The sequence below is a fragment of the Cygnus olor genome, unplaced genomic scaffold (genome assembly GCF_009769625.2).
Source record: "Cygnus olor isolate bCygOlo1 unplaced genomic scaffold, bCygOlo1.pri.v2 scaffold_156_ctg1, whole genome shotgun sequence".
Lineage (NCBI taxonomy): Eukaryota > Metazoa > Chordata > Aves > Anseriformes > Anatidae > Cygnus > Cygnus olor.
The window spans coordinates 1-18,653 of record NW_024429110.1 but is presented as its reverse complement, the minus strand read 5'-3'; the positions used below and the strand labels follow the sequence as shown (position 1 = coordinate 18,653).

At 67.9% G+C, this 18,653-nt stretch overlaps 4 protein-coding genes across 7 annotated transcripts; 1 reads left to right on the top strand and 3 right to left on the bottom strand.

Moving 5' to 3' along the window:
- Positions 1-135: 135 nt before the first annotated feature.
- On the bottom strand, positions 136-3,447 carry TMEM147 (transmembrane protein 147). Its single transcript, XM_040543652.1, has 7 exons — positions 3,279-3,447; positions 2,406-2,475; positions 2,231-2,296; positions 2,005-2,141; positions 1,334-1,418; positions 772-893; positions 136-256 (listed from the first exon to the last, which is right to left on the bottom strand). The coding sequence occupies exons 1-7, from the start codon at positions 3,353-3,355 to the stop codon at positions 136-138; spliced, it is 678 nt and encodes a 225-aa protein (XP_040399586.1). The 5' UTR covers positions 3,356-3,447.
- A 297-nt stretch (positions 3,448-3,744) lies between these two features.
- LOC121063281 (glyceraldehyde-3-phosphate dehydrogenase 2) lies at positions 3,745-8,763 on the bottom strand. 3 transcript variants are annotated; one of them, XM_040543662.1, is made up of 11 exons: positions 7,831-7,909; positions 7,036-7,083; positions 6,706-6,802; positions 6,523-6,629; positions 6,033-6,123; positions 5,570-5,688; positions 5,409-5,490; positions 5,161-5,312; positions 4,521-4,683; positions 4,337-4,434; positions 3,745-4,243 (listed from the first exon to the last, which is right to left on the bottom strand). In XM_040543662.1, the coding sequence occupies exons 2-11, from the start codon at positions 7,062-7,064 to the stop codon at positions 4,171-4,173; spliced, it is 1,011 nt and encodes a 336-aa protein (XP_040399596.1). In that variant the 5' UTR covers positions 7,065-7,083; positions 7,831-7,909; the 3' UTR covers positions 3,745-4,170. The 3 variants fall into 3 exon arrangements, with proteins under 3 accessions (XP_040399596.1, XP_040399595.1, XP_040399597.1); XM_040543661.1 differs by lacking the exon at positions 4,337-4,434 and having other exon boundaries at positions 4,040-4,243; XM_040543663.1 differs by lacking the exons at positions 4,337-4,434; positions 6,033-6,123; positions 7,831-7,909 and adding an exon at positions 8,701-8,763 and having other exon boundaries at positions 4,040-4,243.
- Positions 8,764-9,147: 384 nt separating this feature from the next.
- LSR (lipolysis stimulated lipoprotein receptor) lies at positions 9,148-14,052 on the bottom strand. 2 transcript variants are annotated; one of them, XM_040543664.1, is made up of 10 exons: positions 13,989-14,052; positions 12,518-12,838; positions 12,132-12,251; positions 11,808-11,864; positions 11,528-11,674; positions 10,636-10,773; positions 10,446-10,505; positions 10,094-10,192; positions 9,578-9,837; positions 9,148-9,412 (listed from the first exon to the last, which is right to left on the bottom strand). In XM_040543664.1, the coding sequence occupies exons 1-10, from the start codon at positions 14,050-14,052 to the stop codon at positions 9,377-9,379; spliced, it is 1,302 nt and encodes a 433-aa protein (XP_040399598.1). In that variant the 3' UTR covers positions 9,148-9,376. The 2 variants fall into 2 exon arrangements, with proteins under 2 accessions (XP_040399598.1, XP_040399599.1); XM_040543665.1 differs by lacking the exon at positions 11,808-11,864 and having other exon boundaries at positions 9,149-9,412.
- Positions 14,053-16,640: 2,588 nt separating this feature from the next.
- MAG (myelin associated glycoprotein) lies at positions 16,641-18,572 on the top strand. Its single transcript, XM_040543667.1, is given in 5 exon segments — positions 16,641-16,720; positions 17,290-17,658; positions 18,219-18,341; positions 18,344-18,417; positions 18,419-18,572. Coding segments are annotated over 5 exon segments (783 nt in total). The 5' UTR covers positions 16,641-16,656; the 3' UTR covers position 18,572.
- The last annotated feature ends 81 nt before the right edge of the window (positions 18,573-18,653 follow it).

Genomic DNA, 18,653 nt, shown 5'->3' with positions numbered 1-18,653 from the left:
CAGGACACCAGGACCCCACCCCAGGAGATCAGGACCCCCTCCAGGACACCCCCCCCAAACTCTGGGACCCCTCCCCAAAACCTGTACCCCCCCCCAGTGTGACAATAAAGGAGTCGGGGACATCGTAGGCTTTATTCAGGGGGGGGGCAGGAGGGGCACCAGCAGCCGCAGTGCCCCCAGCCCCAGCGCCGCTGCCCCCAGCGCCCGCACCCCCAGCGCCCCCCAGGGCCCCAGTGCCAGCGCCTGCCCTGCCCACCTGTGGGAAAAGGGGCGGGGCCTCAGTGGGGCACGCCCCCTCCGGGGGGCCAAGGCCCCCGCCCATCCCCACTGAGGCCCCCCAGAGTAAACTTGTAGGCCCCGCCCCCTTCTTCAAGCCCCGCCTCCCTCTTTACCAAGCCTGGCCCCCTAGCAAAGCACCGCCCCTTTTACCAAGCCCCGCCCCCCTTTTCAAGCCCCGCCCCCACACCCCTCCCTTTTCCTATTGGGCCCTGGATCCACCTCCCTCCCTCAAGCCCCGCCCCAAGGCCCCTCCCCTATGGAGACATGCCCCACCCACTTCCAAGGAACCGCCCACCCCCAGCAGAAGCTCCAGCCCCCACATAAGCCCCACCCAGCCCCAGAAGCCCCACCCCCAACAAGGAAGCCCCACCCACCCCAAGGAAGCCCCGCCCCCATGGAAGCCCCACCGCCCCCCCACGGCAACCCCACCCCACCAAAGAAGCCCTGCCCCCTGATTCTCCCCAGGCCCCGCCCCCTTTAAGCCCCACCCACCCGGTGAGGAAGCCCTCATAGGCGGCGGCCACCAGGAGCCCCCCCAGGGGCAGGCGCAGGCGGGGGGGGAGGTCGTGGCGCCCCGAGGCCCAGAGCAGCGCCGCTGCCGCCACGTGGCGCACCTGGGGGGGGGCAACGTCACCGGGGGGGGGGGGAGGGCAATAACACCCCCCCCAGGGGCAATAAATCCCCCCCAGGGGCAATAACCCAACCCCAGGGGTAATAAACCCGCCTAGGGGCAATAACAACTCCCCCTAAAGGCAATAACCCATCCCCAAAAGGCAATAATCACCCCCCCTAAGGAAAATAGCCCCCCCCAAGGACAATATCTCCACTGAGGAGCAATAACAACGCCACCAAGGACAACACCCCCCCCTTAAGGGCAATAACCCCCCCCCCTCAAAGACAATAACCCCCCCAGGGGCACTTCCCCTGCCCCTTTGCCCTCCCCATTTGCCCCCTGTAGCCCCCCATCCCTGGGGCAGATGCCCCCCCGCCACCCGCAATAAACGGGGATTCCTGCCCCCCCCCCCCCACCAAAAAAAAAAGGCCCCCCCCTTACCAGGCTGATGTTGGAGTCCAGCCCCATCTGCACGTGGCGCCAGTCGAACTCGATGCCACGCGCCCCCACCCACAGCGGGACGCAGCTGGGGGCGGGACCAAAAACCCTAGGAACGTGCCCCAAACCCCCCCATAGCCCCCCCCCCCCAGTCCCCTATAGAACCCCCCCAGCCCCCTATAGCACCCCCCGCATCTCCCACATCCATCACAGGTCCCTATAGATGCCCCCACTCCCCCCCCAAAGGGCCCCATATTCCACTACAGACTCGTATAGGCTCTTACAATCACCCTATAGGCACCAAAATCCCCTATAGACCCCCCCATAGCCCCTCCTAAAGGGCACCATATTCCCCTGCGAGCTCCTATAGACTGTTACAGCCACCCTATAGGCTCCAAAATCCCCTATAGACCTCCCCGTAACCCTCCCAAAGGACCCCATATTCCTCTACAAGCTCTTATAGCCACCCTACAGGTACCAAAATCCCCTATAGATCCCCTCACAACCCTCCAACTCTCCCTATAGCCCCCTCACCACCCCCCTTTAAGACTCCTCCAACCCTACTAATCCCCTATAGCCCCCCATGGGGTCCCATATAGCCCCCCACGGACCCTTATAGATGTCCATACGTTCCCGCAGCCCCCCTGTAGCCCCCCGTAGCCCCCACCACGTACCGGGACGTGAGCAGCTCGGCCGTGGCCCAGCCCATGGCGGCCACCAGGATGCGGTGCTCCCCCTTCCCCGCGCCCCGGCCCAGCGCCAGCTGCAGCCCCCCCAGGTCGGCCACATCCACCGTGGCCTTCAGGAACTCCTTGGGGAGAGGCACACAAAATATAGGGGGGGCACAACGTATGGGGGGGGGCACAACCCCCTTTTCCCTTATAGCCCCCCCCGACTTACCCCCACCAGGTCGTAGCCGCCCGAGGGACCCTCCCAGGTGGGGAAGAAGGTGGCCAGGAACAGCATCTGGGGGGGGAAAGGGGGGTTGGGGGGGGTCTCAAAATTTGGGGGGGGGGTCCTCCAGGCCCCCAGGGACTCCCCCGCGCCCGCCCCCGCCCAAGGGAGCCGGCCTCACCTTCCCCAGCTGCACCAGCAGGTAGGTGGCTCCCGCCTGCACACAGCGCCAGAAGGCGCTGTACTCCGAGCTGCGGTGCACAGGACCAGTAAATCCCAGTACGTCCCAGTGCTCACCAGTAACAGCCCCCCCCAGCCCACCCAGGAGCCCCTCGGGATGCCCAGTTCCCCCCAGTGCCCTCACGTCCCGCGCCCCCCAGTGCCCCTCTGCTTTCCCCCAGTGCGTCCCAGTTTACCTGTGTGCCCTTCCCCGTGTCCCCAGTTTGCCCCAGTCTCCTCCCAGTACACCCCTGTCCTACAGCATCCCTGCTCGCACCTCCCAGTCCCCCCTCCGAGGGCACCCCAACCTTCCCCAGTGCCCCCCCAGTCCCTCCCAATCTCCTCTAATCCCCCCCTCCAATCCCTCCCAGTGCAACCCAGTGCCTCCCAGTCCCTCCCCACTCCCTCTTAGCCGCCTCCCAGTACGCACCAGTCCCTCCTGGTCCCCCTCCAGTGCTCCTGCCCCCCTCCCAGTACAACCCAGTCTCCCCCAGCCCTTTCTCAGTCCCTCCCAGGCCTTCCCCAGTCCATTCCAGTCCCTCCCAGTAAGGCTCAGATACCCCCAGTCTCTCCCCAGTCCCTCCCAGTGCCCCCCAGTCCCTTCCCACTCCCTCCCAGTAAGGCCCAGAGACCCCCAGTCTCTCCCCAGTCCCTCCCAGTGCCCCCCAGTCCCTTCCCATTCCCTCCCAGCCCTCTCCCAGTAAGGCCCAGCGCCCCCCAGTCCCCTCCCAGTCCCTCCCAGCGCCCCCCAGTCCCCTCCCAGCGCCCTCCCAGTCCCTCCCGGTCCCCTCCCAGTAAGGCCCAGTGCCTCCCAGTGCCCCCCGCCCGCACGCACAGCCCGCTGCACTTGTAGGTGATGAAGTAGGGGAAGTAAGCCAGGGCGAAGCAGTTCCCGAAGTGGAACAGCGTCATGGCGCCGGGCACGCGCCGGGCACCGGCCACGGCCGCGGGGACGCGCACGGGGACGCGCCTCCCCCTCCCCCACCCATCCCCAGCGCGGGGCACGGCGGGAAGGCCCCGCCCCCGCGGGACTACAACTCCCAGCGCGCCCCGCGCCGCGGCGGAGCCACGCCCTCCGTGACGTCAGAAGCCCCTTGGGCACACCCCCACGCAGCGAGTCTACCCCCCGAGGCGACGCCACGCCCCCGCCGTGAGGCCACGCCCCCCGGAACGCCAAGCCCCTCCTAATGAGGCCACGCCCCCTCAGCAAGTCTATACCCCGCAGCAACGCGAGGCCACGCCCCCTCTCCGTGAGGCCACGCCCCCCACACAGCACCAGCACCACACGGGACACAGTCATGGGTGGGAGCTTTATTGGGGGGGGGGCTGGGGACAGCCCGGGGGGGTGGGGGACAGCCTGGGGACACTGGGGGGGGGGACAGGATGGGGACATTGGGACACGGGGGGGGGAACACAGGGACACAAGTGGGGTGCCCCGGTGACAGTGGGGACACAACTGGGGGCGTCCTGGTGACACTGGGGACATGACCGGGGGTCACAGTGACACTACCGGGGTGCCACAGTGACACTGGGGAAACAACCAGGGGGACACGGTGACAGTGTGGACACCGTGACACGAGTGGGGGGACACGGTGACAGCAGGGACACGACTCAGGGGGATATGGGGACACGACTTGGGTGTCCCAGTGACTGTAGGGGCACGACTGGGGGGGTCCTGGTGACAGGGGGACATGGTGACGGTGGGGGACACGGGGACACGGTGGCGCTCAGATCTCCCGGGAGTAGATGTGGCTCAGCAGGTCGGCCACGCGGTTGCTGTACCCGTACTCGTTGTCGTACCTGCAGGGGAACAAGGGGCAGTGTCACACACCGGGGGGGGACACATACGGTGCCACCCCTCAGGGACATGCAGGGGCGGGGACAGGGACGCACCACGCCACCAGCTTGACGAAGTTGTCACTCAGGGCGATGCCGGCGGCAGCATCGAAGATGGACGAGTGGCTGTCACCCACGAAGTCCGACGACACCACCTGGGGACGGCGGCATCACCCTCGGGGGTCCCCAACATCCCCATGTCCCCAAACTCCACACCCCCCCCCCCCCCGATGTCCCCAACCTGGTCCTCGGTGTAGCCCAGGATCCCGGCCAGCGGCCCGGCGGCCGCGCGCTTGACAGCGTCCTTGATGTCCCCGTAGGAGGCGGGGGTCGCCAGGCGGCACGTCAGGTCCACCACCGAGACGTCAGCCACCGGCACGCGGAACGCCATCCCCGTCAGCCGCCTGGGGACAAAGGGGACAGCGGGGGGACACCGGGGTGGCACCCGGAGCCGAGAGTGGCACCCTGGGGTGCGCCCCAGGGACACCTCGGGGACCTCCAGGGAGGACAGTGGTGGCGCGTGGGGAGCAGGGTCTCCACCCTGCCATCCCCTTGGGGACACAGGGACACCTGGGGGACCCCCAGCAAGGCCCAGTGGTGGCACGTGGAGACCACAACTTGCACCCGGATCTCCACCCTGCCATCCCCTAGGGGACATGGGGACACCTTGGTGACACCTTAGGGACACGGTGGCACCTCTGGAACAGCCCAGGGATGTCATGACACCTTGGGGACACCCCGGTGACACCCCAAAGCCCCCCAGGATGAGCGCCCCGTGGCCAGAAGCCCCCCACCAGCACCACGGCGGTGGCGGGGAGGCGGCAGGAGGTGCCAAGGAGGGGACAGGAGGTGACACAAGGGGACAGGGAGGTGACACGCACCCGTTGAGCTCGGGGATGACCTTGCCCACGGCCTTGGCGGCGCCGGTGGCGGCGGGGATGATGTTCTGGTGGGCGCCGCGGCCGTCGCGCCACGCTTTGCCCGAGGGCCCGTCCACCGTCTTCTGGGTGGCCGTGTAGGCGTGCACCGTGGTCTGGGGACACGGGGACACGTCGGGGACGTGCCACCAGCCCTGGGGATGTGCCACCAGCCCCGGGGGACGTGCCACCAGCCCTGGGGACCCGCTCACCATCAGCCCCTCGACGATGCCGAAGTTGTCGTGGACGACCTTGGCCAGCGGCGCCAGGCAGTTGGTGGTGCACGAGGCGTTGCTGGGGACACGGGGGGGGGGACGTCAGCGCGGGGACGCCGCTGTCCCCAGGGTGTCCCCACCTCGGTCCCCCACCTCACCTGACCACCGGCATGGTGGCGGGGTCGTAGGCGTCCTCGTTGACCCCCATGACAAACATGGGGGCGTCGGGGGACGGGGCGCTGATCACCACGCGCCGCGCGCCGCCCTGCAGGTGGGCCTGGGGGGGACGGGGTGTCACCAACATGTCCCCAAGGGCCACCAAATCCCATCCCCCAGGGCCACCAGCTCCCATTCTCAAGGGCCACCAGCTCCCAACCCCAAAGGTGGCCACCCCTGTTCCTAAGGGCCACCAGTTCCCATCCCTAAGGGCCACCAGTTCCCATCCCCACGGGCCACCGACTCCCAGTCTTGAGGGCCACCAGCTCTTCTCCCTGAGGGCCACCAGCCCCTGTCCCCAAGGGCCACCAATTCCAAGCCTTGAGGGCCACCAAACCCCGTCCCCAAGGGCTGTCCCCCCCCCCTCGCGTCCCCGTGCCCCCCGCTGGTGACAGTGACACTCGCCGAGGCCTTGTCGACGGTGAGGAAGACCCCGGTGGACTCCACCACGTAGAGGGCGCCCGCGTCACCCCAGGGGATCTCGCTGGGCTTCATGCTGGGGACAAAGGTGACAAGGACGGTGACACAGGGGGGGGACACCCACGGAGCCCCCCCCTCAAAGTCCCTGGGGCACCTCTGACCTCCCCCCCCCATGTCCCCCTGTCCCACTGGAGGGTGCTGCTCTTGGTGTCAACCCCTCCCCGATGTCCCCCCCAACGAAGACACTGCCCCCACCACCCCCTTGTCCCCCCCGCAAGGTGTCCCCAAGGTCCCTCCCCCATGTCCCCAATGCCCCCCCGCCACTGGAAAACCCTGCTCCCGGTGTCCCCCCCCCCAATGTCCCAATGTCCCCCCAGGACACCAACCCCAGCACCCACCCCGATGTCCCCCCAGCCCCTTGCCCCCCCCGGAGGTGTCCCCAAAGCCCCTCCCATGTCCCCAACGCCCCCCCCACCACTGGAAGACGCTGATCTCGGCGCCGTCCACCACCAGCTTCCCATCCTCCGCCTTCACCTCGCCCCCGAAGCGCCCGTGGGTGGAATCGTACTTGAACATATACACCTGGGGGGGGGTATTAATTAGGGGGGGGGTGTTAATTGGGTGTGGGGGGTCCCTGTTTCCCCCGGCCCTCCCTCACCATGTAGTTGAGGTCGATGAAGGGGTCGTTGATGGCCACCACGCGCAGCCCCTTCTCCAGGCAGGCGCGCAGCACCAGGCGCCCGATGCGGCCAAAGCTGTGATTAATTAACGAGGGGGGGTTTAATTAATTTGGGGGGGGCAATAGGATAATTAAGGAAATGATTTCAAAGAGAGGACAAGAAAAAAGTTCATTAGGAGGAGGAACAACCATGGTGAAGTGCAATTAATGAATAGTAAAGGGGGGTAATTAGTAGTGTGTGGGGGTAATTAGTGGTGTGAGGGGCTAATTAGCATCTGGGGGAGGTAATTAGCAGCTGGGGGGTCTTACCCATTGATGCCGATGGTGAGCTCCGCCATGGCAACCGACTGCGTGCCCCTGGGGGGGGACAAGGGGGGGGGGTGACACCGCAGTGCCCCCCCTGGCTCTAAGCCCCTGATCGGCTTTGAGCGGTGGCAGATGGCACCGGGGGGGGACCGGGGGGGGGGACACGCGCGGTGTCACCGCTGTGGCATTGGGGGGGGGGGTTGGGGAGGGGTGGATGCGGCGCTGATGTCACGGGGGGGGGTTGGGGGGGGCACGAGGCTGCTCCGCATGTCCGCCAGTGCCACCGCCGCCAGGGAGGGGACAGGGGACGAGGGGGAGGGGGGGGACGTGGCGACCTTGCCTCCCCCACCCCCCGCTGTCACTCGGTCCCTAAAGTCCCCCCCCCAGCCGCAGCTCCCCCTGAGGACCCCCCCAAATGTCTCCATCCCCCCCCAACATCTCCATCTCCCCCCTCTTGTCCCCCCCCTGCTGTCACTTGGTCCCCAATGTCCCCCCCCAGCCCCAGCTCCCCCACCGGACCACCCCCAAAACCCCCTCCCCAACTTCCCCCCAGCCCCTGCCCCCCCCAACCCCCCCAAAGCCCCCCAAACTCTCTCCCCTCCCCAAAACCCTCCCATACCCCTCGCCCCCCCCCCAAGCCCCCTCCCCAAATCCCGCCCCCCCCCCCCCGGAATCCCCACGGTTTCCCCAAACCCCCCCCCGGCACCAATTACCCCCTCACGGCCCTCCCACGGCCCCAAACTGCCTCCCCCGGCCCCAATTTCTCCCCCCCCCCCCGCCGCGGCCCCCCCCCCCCACCTGCGCCTCCCCCTTCCCGCGCCGCCGGGCGTCGAATGCGGCGCCGCCGCCGCGCCTCCCCCTTTTATACCCTCTGGCCACGCCCCCTGCCGGGCCCGGCCACGCCCCCCTCGCCGGCCGGCTCCTTCTGCGCCTGCGCGGGGAAGGGGGGGAGAGAGGCGGGGCGGCTTCACGCGCCGCGGCACGCGCTCGGCGCTCCCCCCTCCCTGCCGGACCCCTGCCCCGCGCATGCGCAGAGCGGGACCCGCGGCGCCCCGCAGCACAGGGAGGGGGAGCCGTGATGTAACGGGGGACTGTGACGTCATGGGGGCGGCGTGACGTCATGGGGGGGCATGAGGCGATGCACGAGGGCCTGACGAAACTGTTGGGGTGCAAAAGCAGCAACGCAAGGCAAATGCTGCTGCAGGGGTGCAGTGAAACTGCAAATAAAGCCGCAGGGTGCAAAGCAGCCGTGCAATGCAGCTGCAGGCGTGCAACACGGCACCGTGATGCAGCAAGCTAAATGCAGCTGCAGGGTGCAATGCTGTGATGCAAATAAAGCTGCAGGGGTGCGATGCTGCAATGCCATGAGAATGCAGCTGCTGGGCACAATGCAGTGGTGCAAATGCAGCTGCAAGGATGCAATGCCACAATGCAAATAAAGTTGCAGAGCATGCAATGCAGCTGCCAGGGTGCAATGCTGCACTGCAAATACGGCTGCAGGAGTGCAGTGCAACAGCACGATGCAGCTGCAGGGCCACAATGCAACAATGCAATGCAAACGCAGCTGCAGCAGGGCAAAGCAGCAGTGCAAATGCAGCTGCAGGAGTGCAATGTGGCAGTGCAATGCAAATAAAGCTGCAGGGGCACGATGCAGCAACGCAAACGCACCTGCAAGGATGTAATGCAACAGTGCAGATGGAGCTGCAGGGGTGCCATACCTCAGCGGAAACGCAGCTGCAAAGATGCAACACCGTAATGCAAATGCAGGCGCACGGGTGCAATGTGGCAGTGCAAACGCACCAATAAAAGCACAGCTGCAGCAATGCAGTGCAGCAACACAACGCGGCTGTCAGGACGCAACGCAGCAGAGCGACGCAACAACACAATGCAGCAATGCAAACGCAGCAGCAGCAGCACAGCACCGGGGTGCAGACGCAGCAGCGGCACAGCACCCGGCGCTGCCGCGTGCCCCGGTGCAGCCATGCGATGCTGATGCGATGCCACCGGCCAGGCCCCGCCCCCCCCTTCACTGACCTCCAAAAATTGCCAAGTCACCGGCGGGGGGAAGGGGGGGGGGGGGGCACAGCACATCCACCACCCCCCCCAAACAGCCACCAGCTCGTTTTTATTCTAAAACCTTTATTTTGTACAAAGCCCTGAGCAAGGGGTGGGGGGCACCCCCAAAAAGGCACTAAAAAACCCCAAAATAGCCCCAGAAGATCCCAGCCCCCCGGGGACACTGGGACCCCCCCGCGCCGGCACGGGGGGGAGCAATGACACCCCGATGTCTCGCGGGGGGGAGGGACCCCAGACATCCTCGGGGGGGGGGGCGGCTTCCTTCCCTTCACACCACCAGGCTCTCACGGCTCATGGCATCATTCTGGGGGGCAGAAATTAAGGGAGGGATCAGTGGGGAAGGCTGGAGCCCCAGTAGACACCCCAGGCCCCCCCCATAGTTCAAGGGCCCCCCCACATACCCCCAAAACACCCCCAGACTCCCTAAAATAGCCTCCCCCCCCCCCAGACCCCTCTTACCCCCCCTCACCTTGCGCAGACGCCGGGGAGGCCCGGGGGGGCCGACGGGGGGAAGGCGCGGGAGGGGCGCGGCCCCCCCCAGGAGATCGTCACGGGAACGGGAGCGGGGCCGGGAGGGGGGCGGCGAGCCCCCCCTGGAGCTCCCCAAATCCTCGACCGAGTGCCAGCGGCCCCGGGGCGGGGAGCGGCTGCGGGGGGGGGATGCGGGGCGCCCCCGGGGGACCCAGGCATCAGGGGCTTCGTGCAGGGAGCTGATGTCACTGGGGGCACCTGGGGGGGAATTTTGGGGAAAAAAATGGGTTTTGGGGGGGGGCAAAATGGTCAAGAGCAAGGACTGATGTCCTCGGAGAGGGGGAAAAGGGGGGAGGTGGGGGTTTAATGCTCGGGGGGGGAACATAGGAAATAGGAACAAAAAAAAGAACATTTGAGGTGGGGGGTAGATGTTGGGGTCAAACAAGTCCCTGGGGGAGGCAACTGCCCCCCCTCCCAGGCTCCCAATTGCCCCCCCCCCCCCAAATCAACCCACCTGCCCCCGAGGGGGGGTAGCGGCCACGGGGCTCGAAGGCGTTGAGCTCGTCCTCGAGGTAGCGCAGGACCCGCATGGAGGCGGGGGGCGCGGGGGGGCCTGCGGGGACCGGGGGGGTCAGGGGAGGGAAATGGGGGGCGGGGACGGGGCTCAGGGGTCCAGCCCACCCCCGAAATACACAGAGAGGTCTCCCATCCAGCCCCACAACGCAGCCGACCCTGCTTAGCTTCCCGCCCCACTCAGGCGCCCAGTGACAGGCAAACGCCCCCTGTCAATCACCCCCCAAATGACTGACAGCTGTCAATCAACCCCAAAATGATTGACAGCTGTCAATTAATCCCCCCAATTTTACCTGATCCGAGGTTGCTGTCCGTGTCACGGAGCAGGGGCACCTGGGAGCTGTGACCACTCACTGGGGAGGGGTTCGGGGGGGGGGGGTCAGTGAGACCCCAAAATGGGGGGGGGGGGGGCCACTACTGACCCCCCCCGCACCCCAAAATTTGGGGGGTCCCACAATTGTCCCCCCCCCCCCCGGCACTCACCTGAGGCGCCGCTGTAGCTGTAGCCATTGCCGATGGGTCCCAGGGCTATGGCAGCTGGGGCGGGGCCCTTGGGGGGCGCGTAGAGCCCCCCGTAAACGCTGCCCGCCCCCGAGGTGGCTGCCTTCCCCGCCAGGTACACTGCGGGGGGGGGCAGGGGGTGAGCCTGGGCGTCCCCCCCAAAAAAACCCCCAGCACCATGTGGGGGGCATCCGGGACCGCCCCAGAAAGGGATCAAGGTGTGCAAGAAGCCCCCTGCCCCCCCCCCCCTCCAAAAGAGAACCAGGCACCCAGAAGCCCCCCCACAAATAAAAGGGGAATGGGGATACCCCAAAAAGCCCCCCCCGGCTCAAGGACCCCCCAAAAAAGGGGCTGAGGTGTCAAAGAACCGCCTTATCCGCCCCCAAAAGAGGCACCCAGAAGCGCCCCCTACTGACAGGAGAACAGGGATACCCCGAACCCCCCCCCCCCAGGTCAAGAGACCCCTCCACAGAAACACCAGGAAATCCAGGCAGACCCCAGGAACCCCAAAAGCCCCCCCCAGATCGACGGACCCCCCCAAAAAAAGGGATCAAAGTGTACAAGAAGCCCTCCTGTCCCCCCCCCAGAAGGGCCCCAGGCACCCAGAACCCTCCCCCCCAAAAAAAAACCACAGGAGCTCCGTGCGGACCCCAGGACCCCAAAAAGCCCCCCCTAAAGGTCAAGGAACCCCCCCAAAAAAGGGAATAAGGTGTGACCCCCTCCCCAAAAAAAGGGACCAAGGCACGCAAGAAGCCCCCCCGTCCCCCCTAAAAAGACCCCAAACGCCCAGAAACCCCCCCCAAAAAAACCCAAGGAGCTCCAGGTGGCCCCCCCAAACCCCCTCCCCCCCAGGCCCCCCCCCAGCGACACTCACGGGCCTCGGGGCAGCAGCAGCGCTGGGGACAGCAGGGGCAGCGCACGTAGCAGCAGCACGTGTGGGGGCAGCACTGGCACCAGCACAGCCCCAGCACCAGCGCCACCAGCGCCGCGCCCAGCGCCACCAGCACCACGAAGAGCCAGTCTGGGGGACAGCGGGGGGGGGTCACCGGGGGGGTCCCAATATCCTGACCCCCCCCCCTCCCCCCCCCGTGACCCTAAAGCTCCCCAAAAGCCTCCCCCCCCCCCCGGGGGTCCCCGGAGGCCTGGGTCCGTACCTGGCAGTGGCCCCAGCTGGGCGCCCGGCAAGAGCTCGGTGGCCTCCGGGAGGGACGCTGCAGGGCACAAGGGACACGGGGGGGGGTCACCGCAGACCCTCGCCCCCCCCCCCCCCCCCCCCCCCCCGAAGGACCCAGGCATCCAGGGGGGCCCCACGCCCCCCACCCCGGGCGCTGCGCTGGGCTCCCAGTGCCCCAAAACCAGCCCGAGCCTCCCCAGTGCCTCCTTCCCAGCGCTCCCAGTGCCGCCCGACCCGCCCCAGTGCCCCTTTTCCCGGCGCTCCCAGTTCCTCCCAGTGCTCCCAGTTGCCCCCAGTCGCTCACCCAGCACCACCAGCTCGGCCACGGCCTCGTTGTTGCCCTCCAGGTCCTGGGCAGAGGTGACGGTGCAGACGTAGACCCCGCTGTCCCCCCACGCTGCCGGCCCCAGGCTCAGCTCCGCTCCTGCAGGGGGGGGGGCGGCGCCCAGGTCACCCCCCCCCAGCCACCCTTGGGTGCCCCTGACCCCCCCAGGACACCCAGGTGCCCCCCCCCCCCCCCCACGTTCCTGAAGCCTCCCCAAACAACTTTGCAGCCTCTCCGTGACACCCACCCAACCCCATATCACCCCACCAGCCCCTCGTAACCCCCTCAAAATTCCCCCCCCGGCGTCCCCCACACCCCAAAAAAGCCCCCCCCCCCGGTGCCCCCCCCCCGAAACAAGCCCCCACCGTCAGTGATGGTGACGCTGCGGCCCTGGTAGAAGTCCCCGAGGGTGACGGCGTTGCCCTGCTTGGTGGCCACGATGCGGACGGTGCGGGCGGCGTCGGGGCAGGCGGTGGCCGAGTCTGAGGTGGCCGAGTTGGGGTCCTGGGGGGTCGCCGAGCCCCCCCCCAGCCCCAGGCGGGGGCTGCAGAAGGATTTGTACTTCCAGGTGACGATGGGGGGGGTGCTGGCCGTGCTCTGGTAGCTGCAGCGCAGCACCACGGGCTGGAAGAGCAGCGCCACCGTGCTGGGGTTGGACACCCACACCTGCATGCCCGCCGCCGGGCCTGCCACGGGGGGGGGGGGGGGGGGGGGTTAGATTTATTCTGGGGGGGGTGCTGAGGGTCCCCAGCACCCCCCGGCCCTGTTATGCCCCCCCCCCCTCCCATGCCCCCCCCCCCCCCCCCCCCAGCTAAATGCCCTTCAGGATTCTTTATATCACCCTGCTGCTGCGCTAATTGAGCCCCAGAAGCCCCCCAACCCTCCAATTAGCCCAGAGTTTTAATTTTCATCCCCCAATTAATCCCCCACTGCTCCCTCAGTACCCCCCCCCCCAGCACCTCAATTGCCCCCCCAGACCAACAACTGCCCCCTCAGGACCCCCCCAGCCCCTCAATTGTCCCCCCAGACCAACAATTGCCCCCCCAGACCTTCATTTGCTCCCCCCAGCTCCACAATTGCCCCCTCAGAGCCCCCTTAGACCCCCCATTGCCCCCCCAGCCCCATAATTGCCCCCTCAGAACCTACCCCAGCTCCATAATTGCCCCCCAGGCCCCTCACTTACCCCCTTAGGACCCCTCCCAGCACCGTAACTGCCCTCCTCAGCCCCTCAATTGCACCCTCAGGACCCCCTCCCAACCCAATAATTGCCCCTCCAGCCCCTCAGTTGCTTCCTCAGAACCCCCCCCCCAGCCCCACAACCGCCCCCTCAGAGCCCCCATAGACCCGAAATTGCCCCCCCAGCCCCTCAATTGCACTCTCAGGACCCCCCCCAAACCAATAATAGCTCCTCCAGCCCCTCAATTGCCCACTCAGGACCACCCCCAGACCCACAATTGCCCCCTCAGCCCCTCAATTACCCCCTCTGGACCCCCTCCAGCCCAACAATTGCTCCCTCAGCACCCCCCCCGCCCCACAATTGCCCCCTCAGGACCCCTCCCAGCCCCATAATTACCCCCCCAGACCCACAATTGCCCCCTCAGGACCCCCCCCAGCCCCTCAATTACCCCCTCTGGACCCCCTCCAGCCCAATAACTGCCCCCTCAGCACCCCCCCGCCCCACAATTGCCCCCTCAGGACCCCTCCCAGCCCCATAATTGCCCCCCCCAGACCCACAATTGCCCCCTCAGGCCCCCCCCACCCCCTTAATTGCCCCATAATTGCCCCCCCCAGCCTCCCAATCGCCGCCCAGCCGCCCCCCCGGCCCCCCCGACCCACCGGGCAGCCGGGCGGCGCCCAGCAGCGCCAGCAGCGCCGGGAGGGCGGCGGCGGCGGCGGCCATGATGGCGGCGGGCCCGGGGGCGATAGCGCCGCCAGGTGCGGCCGGGCCGGGCCATGTCGCGACACGGGGGGGGCGTCACGACCCGTACGCGGCTCCCAGCCGGAATCGACAACAGGACACCCCCCATAATCGCGACATGGAGGGGTCCAAGACCCCCCCGGCGGGTCCATTTCTGGGCGGGGAGGGGGAGAAGCTGGCGGAGAGACCCTTCCCTCACAGCTCGCCCCCCCCGGCCGCACCGCGGTGGTACGGTCCAGGTGCCCGCGCGGCCCCGCCTCGGGCAGGTGCCCACGTGACGCGGGCCAGGTGGGAGCGACCAAAATGGTGGCGGGGAGGGCGCGGGGCGAGAATAACGGGGAACAAATCCCGCTCCCCCCAGTCTCCCGCGTTGGAACACCCCTTTCCCACGCTTCAAATACTCAATTAACTTCTCTACCTTAATTATGAGGGATAAGAGGGGGTTTGGGGGCGCTGTGTGTGAGAGGGGGGTCCTAAACGCCCCCAATTCTGCAGTAGTTTGGCCCGAGCTGCCCTGAGGGGATGTGAAGGGGGAGGAAATGCCCCGAGGAGGGGTAAAAAAGTGCTGGGGGGGGGTAAACAGACACTTGGGGAGGTAAAAAGTACTTGGGAGGGGTAAAAAGGACCTTGAGAGGGGGTAAAAAGACCCCGTTGGGGGGTAAAAAGGCACTTCGGAGGGATAAAAAGGCAGTCGGGGGGTAAAAAGACCCCCGGGGGTGGATGAGAGGCCCCTTGGGGGGTAAAAAGGGCACTGAGGGGGTTAAAAAAGCCCCGGAGGAGGTAAAAAGGGGCCTTAGGGGGTTAAAAAGGCCCTCAGGAGCATTAAAAGGAACCTCAGGGGCTTAAAAAAGCCCCTGGGGCGATAAAAAGGTCTCTCTAGGGGTAGAAAAGCAATTAGGGGGTTAAAAAAGGCCCTGCAGTGGGTAAAAAGGGCCCTAAGGGGCGTACAAGGCCCATAGGGGGGTTGAAAAGGGCCCTGAGGGGGGTTAAAAAGGACCCTGGGGGGTTAAAAGGCCCCTGAGGGGGTAAAAATGGCCCTGGGTGGATAAAATGGCCCGGGGGGGGTAAAAAGGGCCCTGAGGGGGTAAAAAGGTCCATGGAGGGGGTACAAAAAGCCCCTGGGGGGGATAAAAAGGGTCCGGGGAGAGTTATAAAGGGCCCTGAGGGGGAAAAAAGGCCCTGGGGGGGTAAAAATGCAAGGGGAGGACCCCAGTTACCAGCCCCCAGTTGCCCCCAGTGCTCCCAGTTGCCCCCAATGGGGCACTAAAGGGTTGCAGGAGCCTGTCCCCCGTCCCCCCCGGCACCCGAGGCCACTGCTGGGGGGAGGTGACAGGGTGACAGGGTGACACAGCCCGGTGCCAGCATCCGGGCGGGCCCCAGGCGTGGGGTGGCCCTGCCCCCCCCGCCCCCCCCCCCCTACATATTGGCTGCCACCGGCCCCCCCCGGCCTCACACCCGGCCCCCGCCACCACCCGGCCGCCTGGGTCCCCTCCCGGCCACTGGTGTCCCCCGGGGCAGCCACAGCACAGCGGTGAGAGCCCGGGGGGGCCCCCTGGGGGGGGGCTTTGGGGTCCCCAGGTGCCCCTAGGGTGTGCCTGGGTCCCCTCTTGGGTGCTTTTGGGGACAACGGGGGGGGGTTTGGGGACAATCCGGGGCGGGGCTGGATGTCTGGGTGCATTGGGGACAAGGGGGGGCTTGGGGACAAGTGGGGGGGCCTGGGGGGGTCCTGTTCCCTGGGGGTGGCCGTGAGCCCCCCGCTGCCGTGATCCTGGGCACCCAGGTGGCCGCCCCCCCCCCTTTCCTCCCCCCCCACCCCCCACTTGGGGGTGACATCAGCTTGGGGACAAATGTCCCCTTGTGGCGCTGGTGGCACCGCCAGGCTCCCCGGGTGGCCCCGAGCCAAGGATGCGCCGTGCCACCCCCCCCCCCAGTCCCCAGCGTCCCCAAGGGGGCCCTGTGACACACACCCCCCCCAAAGCCACCAGGTCCCCAAGGTGCCCCGTGCCACCCATGGCCACCGTGTCCCCGATGTCCCCAAGGGGCCCCGGGCCACCGGGTCCCCTGGGGACACACAGGTCCCCATTGAGCCGTGGGGACCCGGCCCTGGGGGGCACCCTGGGGACCCGGGGGGGACACAGAGGGGACACAGAGGGGACACACAGGTCCCTTTGTCCCTCGGGCCGTGGGGGTGACGCCGGCGGCGCGTCAGGAATTCGCGTGGCACAGCGTGGGGGGACCCCGAGGAGGGGACGTGGGGGGACGAGGGGACCTGAGGGGACATTGGGGGAACAGGGGGGACATGGGGGGACAAGGGGACACGGGTGGGGGGCCGTGCCTGGCGCTGTCACCCGCCCCAGCGCCGCCTGGGACCGCTGGGGACAATGGGGACAATGGGGCCAGGAGGGGACAATGGGGGCCAGAGACAACAAGGGACAATGGGGGACAGCGGGGGGATAACGGGGGGACAGAGAGCGGGGAGGGCAACGGGGGGGCAGCGAGGGCGGGGGGACAATGGGGACGCTGTGGGACATCGGGGGGACGTTGGGGACGCGGGGGTCACCCTGTGTCCCCCCCCCCAGCCCTGCCATGGCGCCTGCCGGGGTCGCATCCCTGCCGGTGGCCCTGCTGCTGCTGCTGCCGCTGCCCCCAGGTATGGGGACACTGGGGGGGGGGGACACGTGGGGGGACCCCGATACTGAACCTCGGGGACCCCGGGGGACGTTTGGGACCCTGTTCGAAGGCCGAGGGGACGCTGGGGACACCGTAAATGGACCCGGGGGGTGCTGAGGACCCCATAAATGGACCCAGGGACAGCCGGGACACTGTTAGAGGGTGGAAGGGGGCACTGGGGACCCCATTACCAGAGCCAGGGGACATTGGGGACCCCATTACCGGTCCCAAGGGACACCTGGGGACCCCTTTAGCAGCTGAAGGGGACCCTGGGGACCCCCTTAGCAGCCCCAGGAGATACTTGGGGACCCCATTACCAGACCGGGGGGCACTGGGGACCCCTTTAGCAGCCCCAAGGGGACCATGGGGACCCCCCTACCACCCCCAGGAGACCCTGGGGACCCCGTTACCAGCCCCAGGCGACACTCGGGGACCCCCTCAGCAGCCCAAGGAGACCCTGGGGACCCCGTCACCAGCCGCAAGGGACATTGGGGACCCCATTACCGGCCCCAGGGGACACTTGGGGACCCCCCCCCCCCCCTTTTCTAGGGACGCGGGGGGGCTCCTGGGCCGCCTGGATGCCGCCGGCGGTGGCAGGGCTGGAGGGGACGTGCGTGGTGCTGCCGTGCCGCTTCGAGTACCCCGAGGAGCTGCGCCCCGCCGCCGTGCACGGCCTCTGGTACTTCGGCAGCCCCTACCCCAAAAGCTACCCCCCCGTGGTGGCCCGCTCGCGCCCCGCCGCCGTCCACGAGAGCTTCGCGGGGCGCGCGGAGCTTTTGGGGGACCCGGGGCTCCGCGACTGCTCGCTGCGGCTCTCGCGGCTCAGCCCCGAGCTGGCCGGCAAGTATTACTTCCGCGGGGACCTGGGGGGGTACAACCAGTACAGCTTCTCCGAGCACACCACGCTGGAGGTGCTGGGTGAGTTTTTCGGAGGGGTTGGGGGGCTTAAGGGGGTGGGGAGGGGGCTTGGGGATGGGAAACGGTGGGGAGGGGGCTTGGGGATGGGAAATGGCAGGGAGGGGGCTTGGGGATGGGGATTAGGGATGGGGGAATGGTGGGGAGGGGGCTTGGGGATGGCGACGGGGAGGGGGTTTGGGGACAGGGAAACTGGGGAGGGGGCTTGGGGATGGGAAACGGTGGGGAGGGGGCTTGGGGATGGGGGTGCGGTGGGGAGGGGGCCTGGGGTTGGGGGATGGGGAGGGGGTTTGGGGACAGGGAAACTGGGGAGGGGGCTTGGGGATGGGAAATGGCGGGGAGGGGGCTTGGGGATGGGGATGGGGAGGGGGGAATGGTGGGGAGGGGGCTTGGGCATGAGGAGGGGGCTTGGGACCAGGGTTTGGGGCTGGAGAAATGATGGGAGGGGGCTTGGGGCTGGGGCTGGGGGCCCCTTGGAGGCAGACCCGGGGGCCCCCCGGCCCCCCCGACCGCCCCCACCCACACGGGGGGTCTCTCTCCCTTTCCCCATTCCCCCCCCCCAGCCCGCCCGGTGCTGGAGGTGCCCCCCGAGGTGGTGGCGGGCGCCGAGGTGGAGCTGCGCTGCCGCGTCCCCGACAACTGCCCCGAGCTGCCCCCGCTGCTGGGCTGGGCGGGCGCCGAGGGGCTGCCGGGGCGGCGGGGCGCGAGGTGCGCGAGGATTCGGGGGGCGCCCGCGTCCTCCTCGGCCTCCTCCGCTTCCGCCCCCCGGCGCGAGGACGGCGGCCGGCGCCTGGGCTGCAGCGTGGCCTTCGCCAACGCCTCGCTCGCCTTCGAGGCCAGCGTCGCCCTCGACGTGCAGTGTGAGCGCCTGGGGGGCGCCTGGGGGCGCTGCCGGTCTGGGGTGGGTTGGGGGTGAGGGGGGGTGTTGGCACCCATGGGTGCTCATAGGGAGGGGGGCTGCAGGAGGTGGGTGACGGGGTGGGGGGGGGACTGGGTGG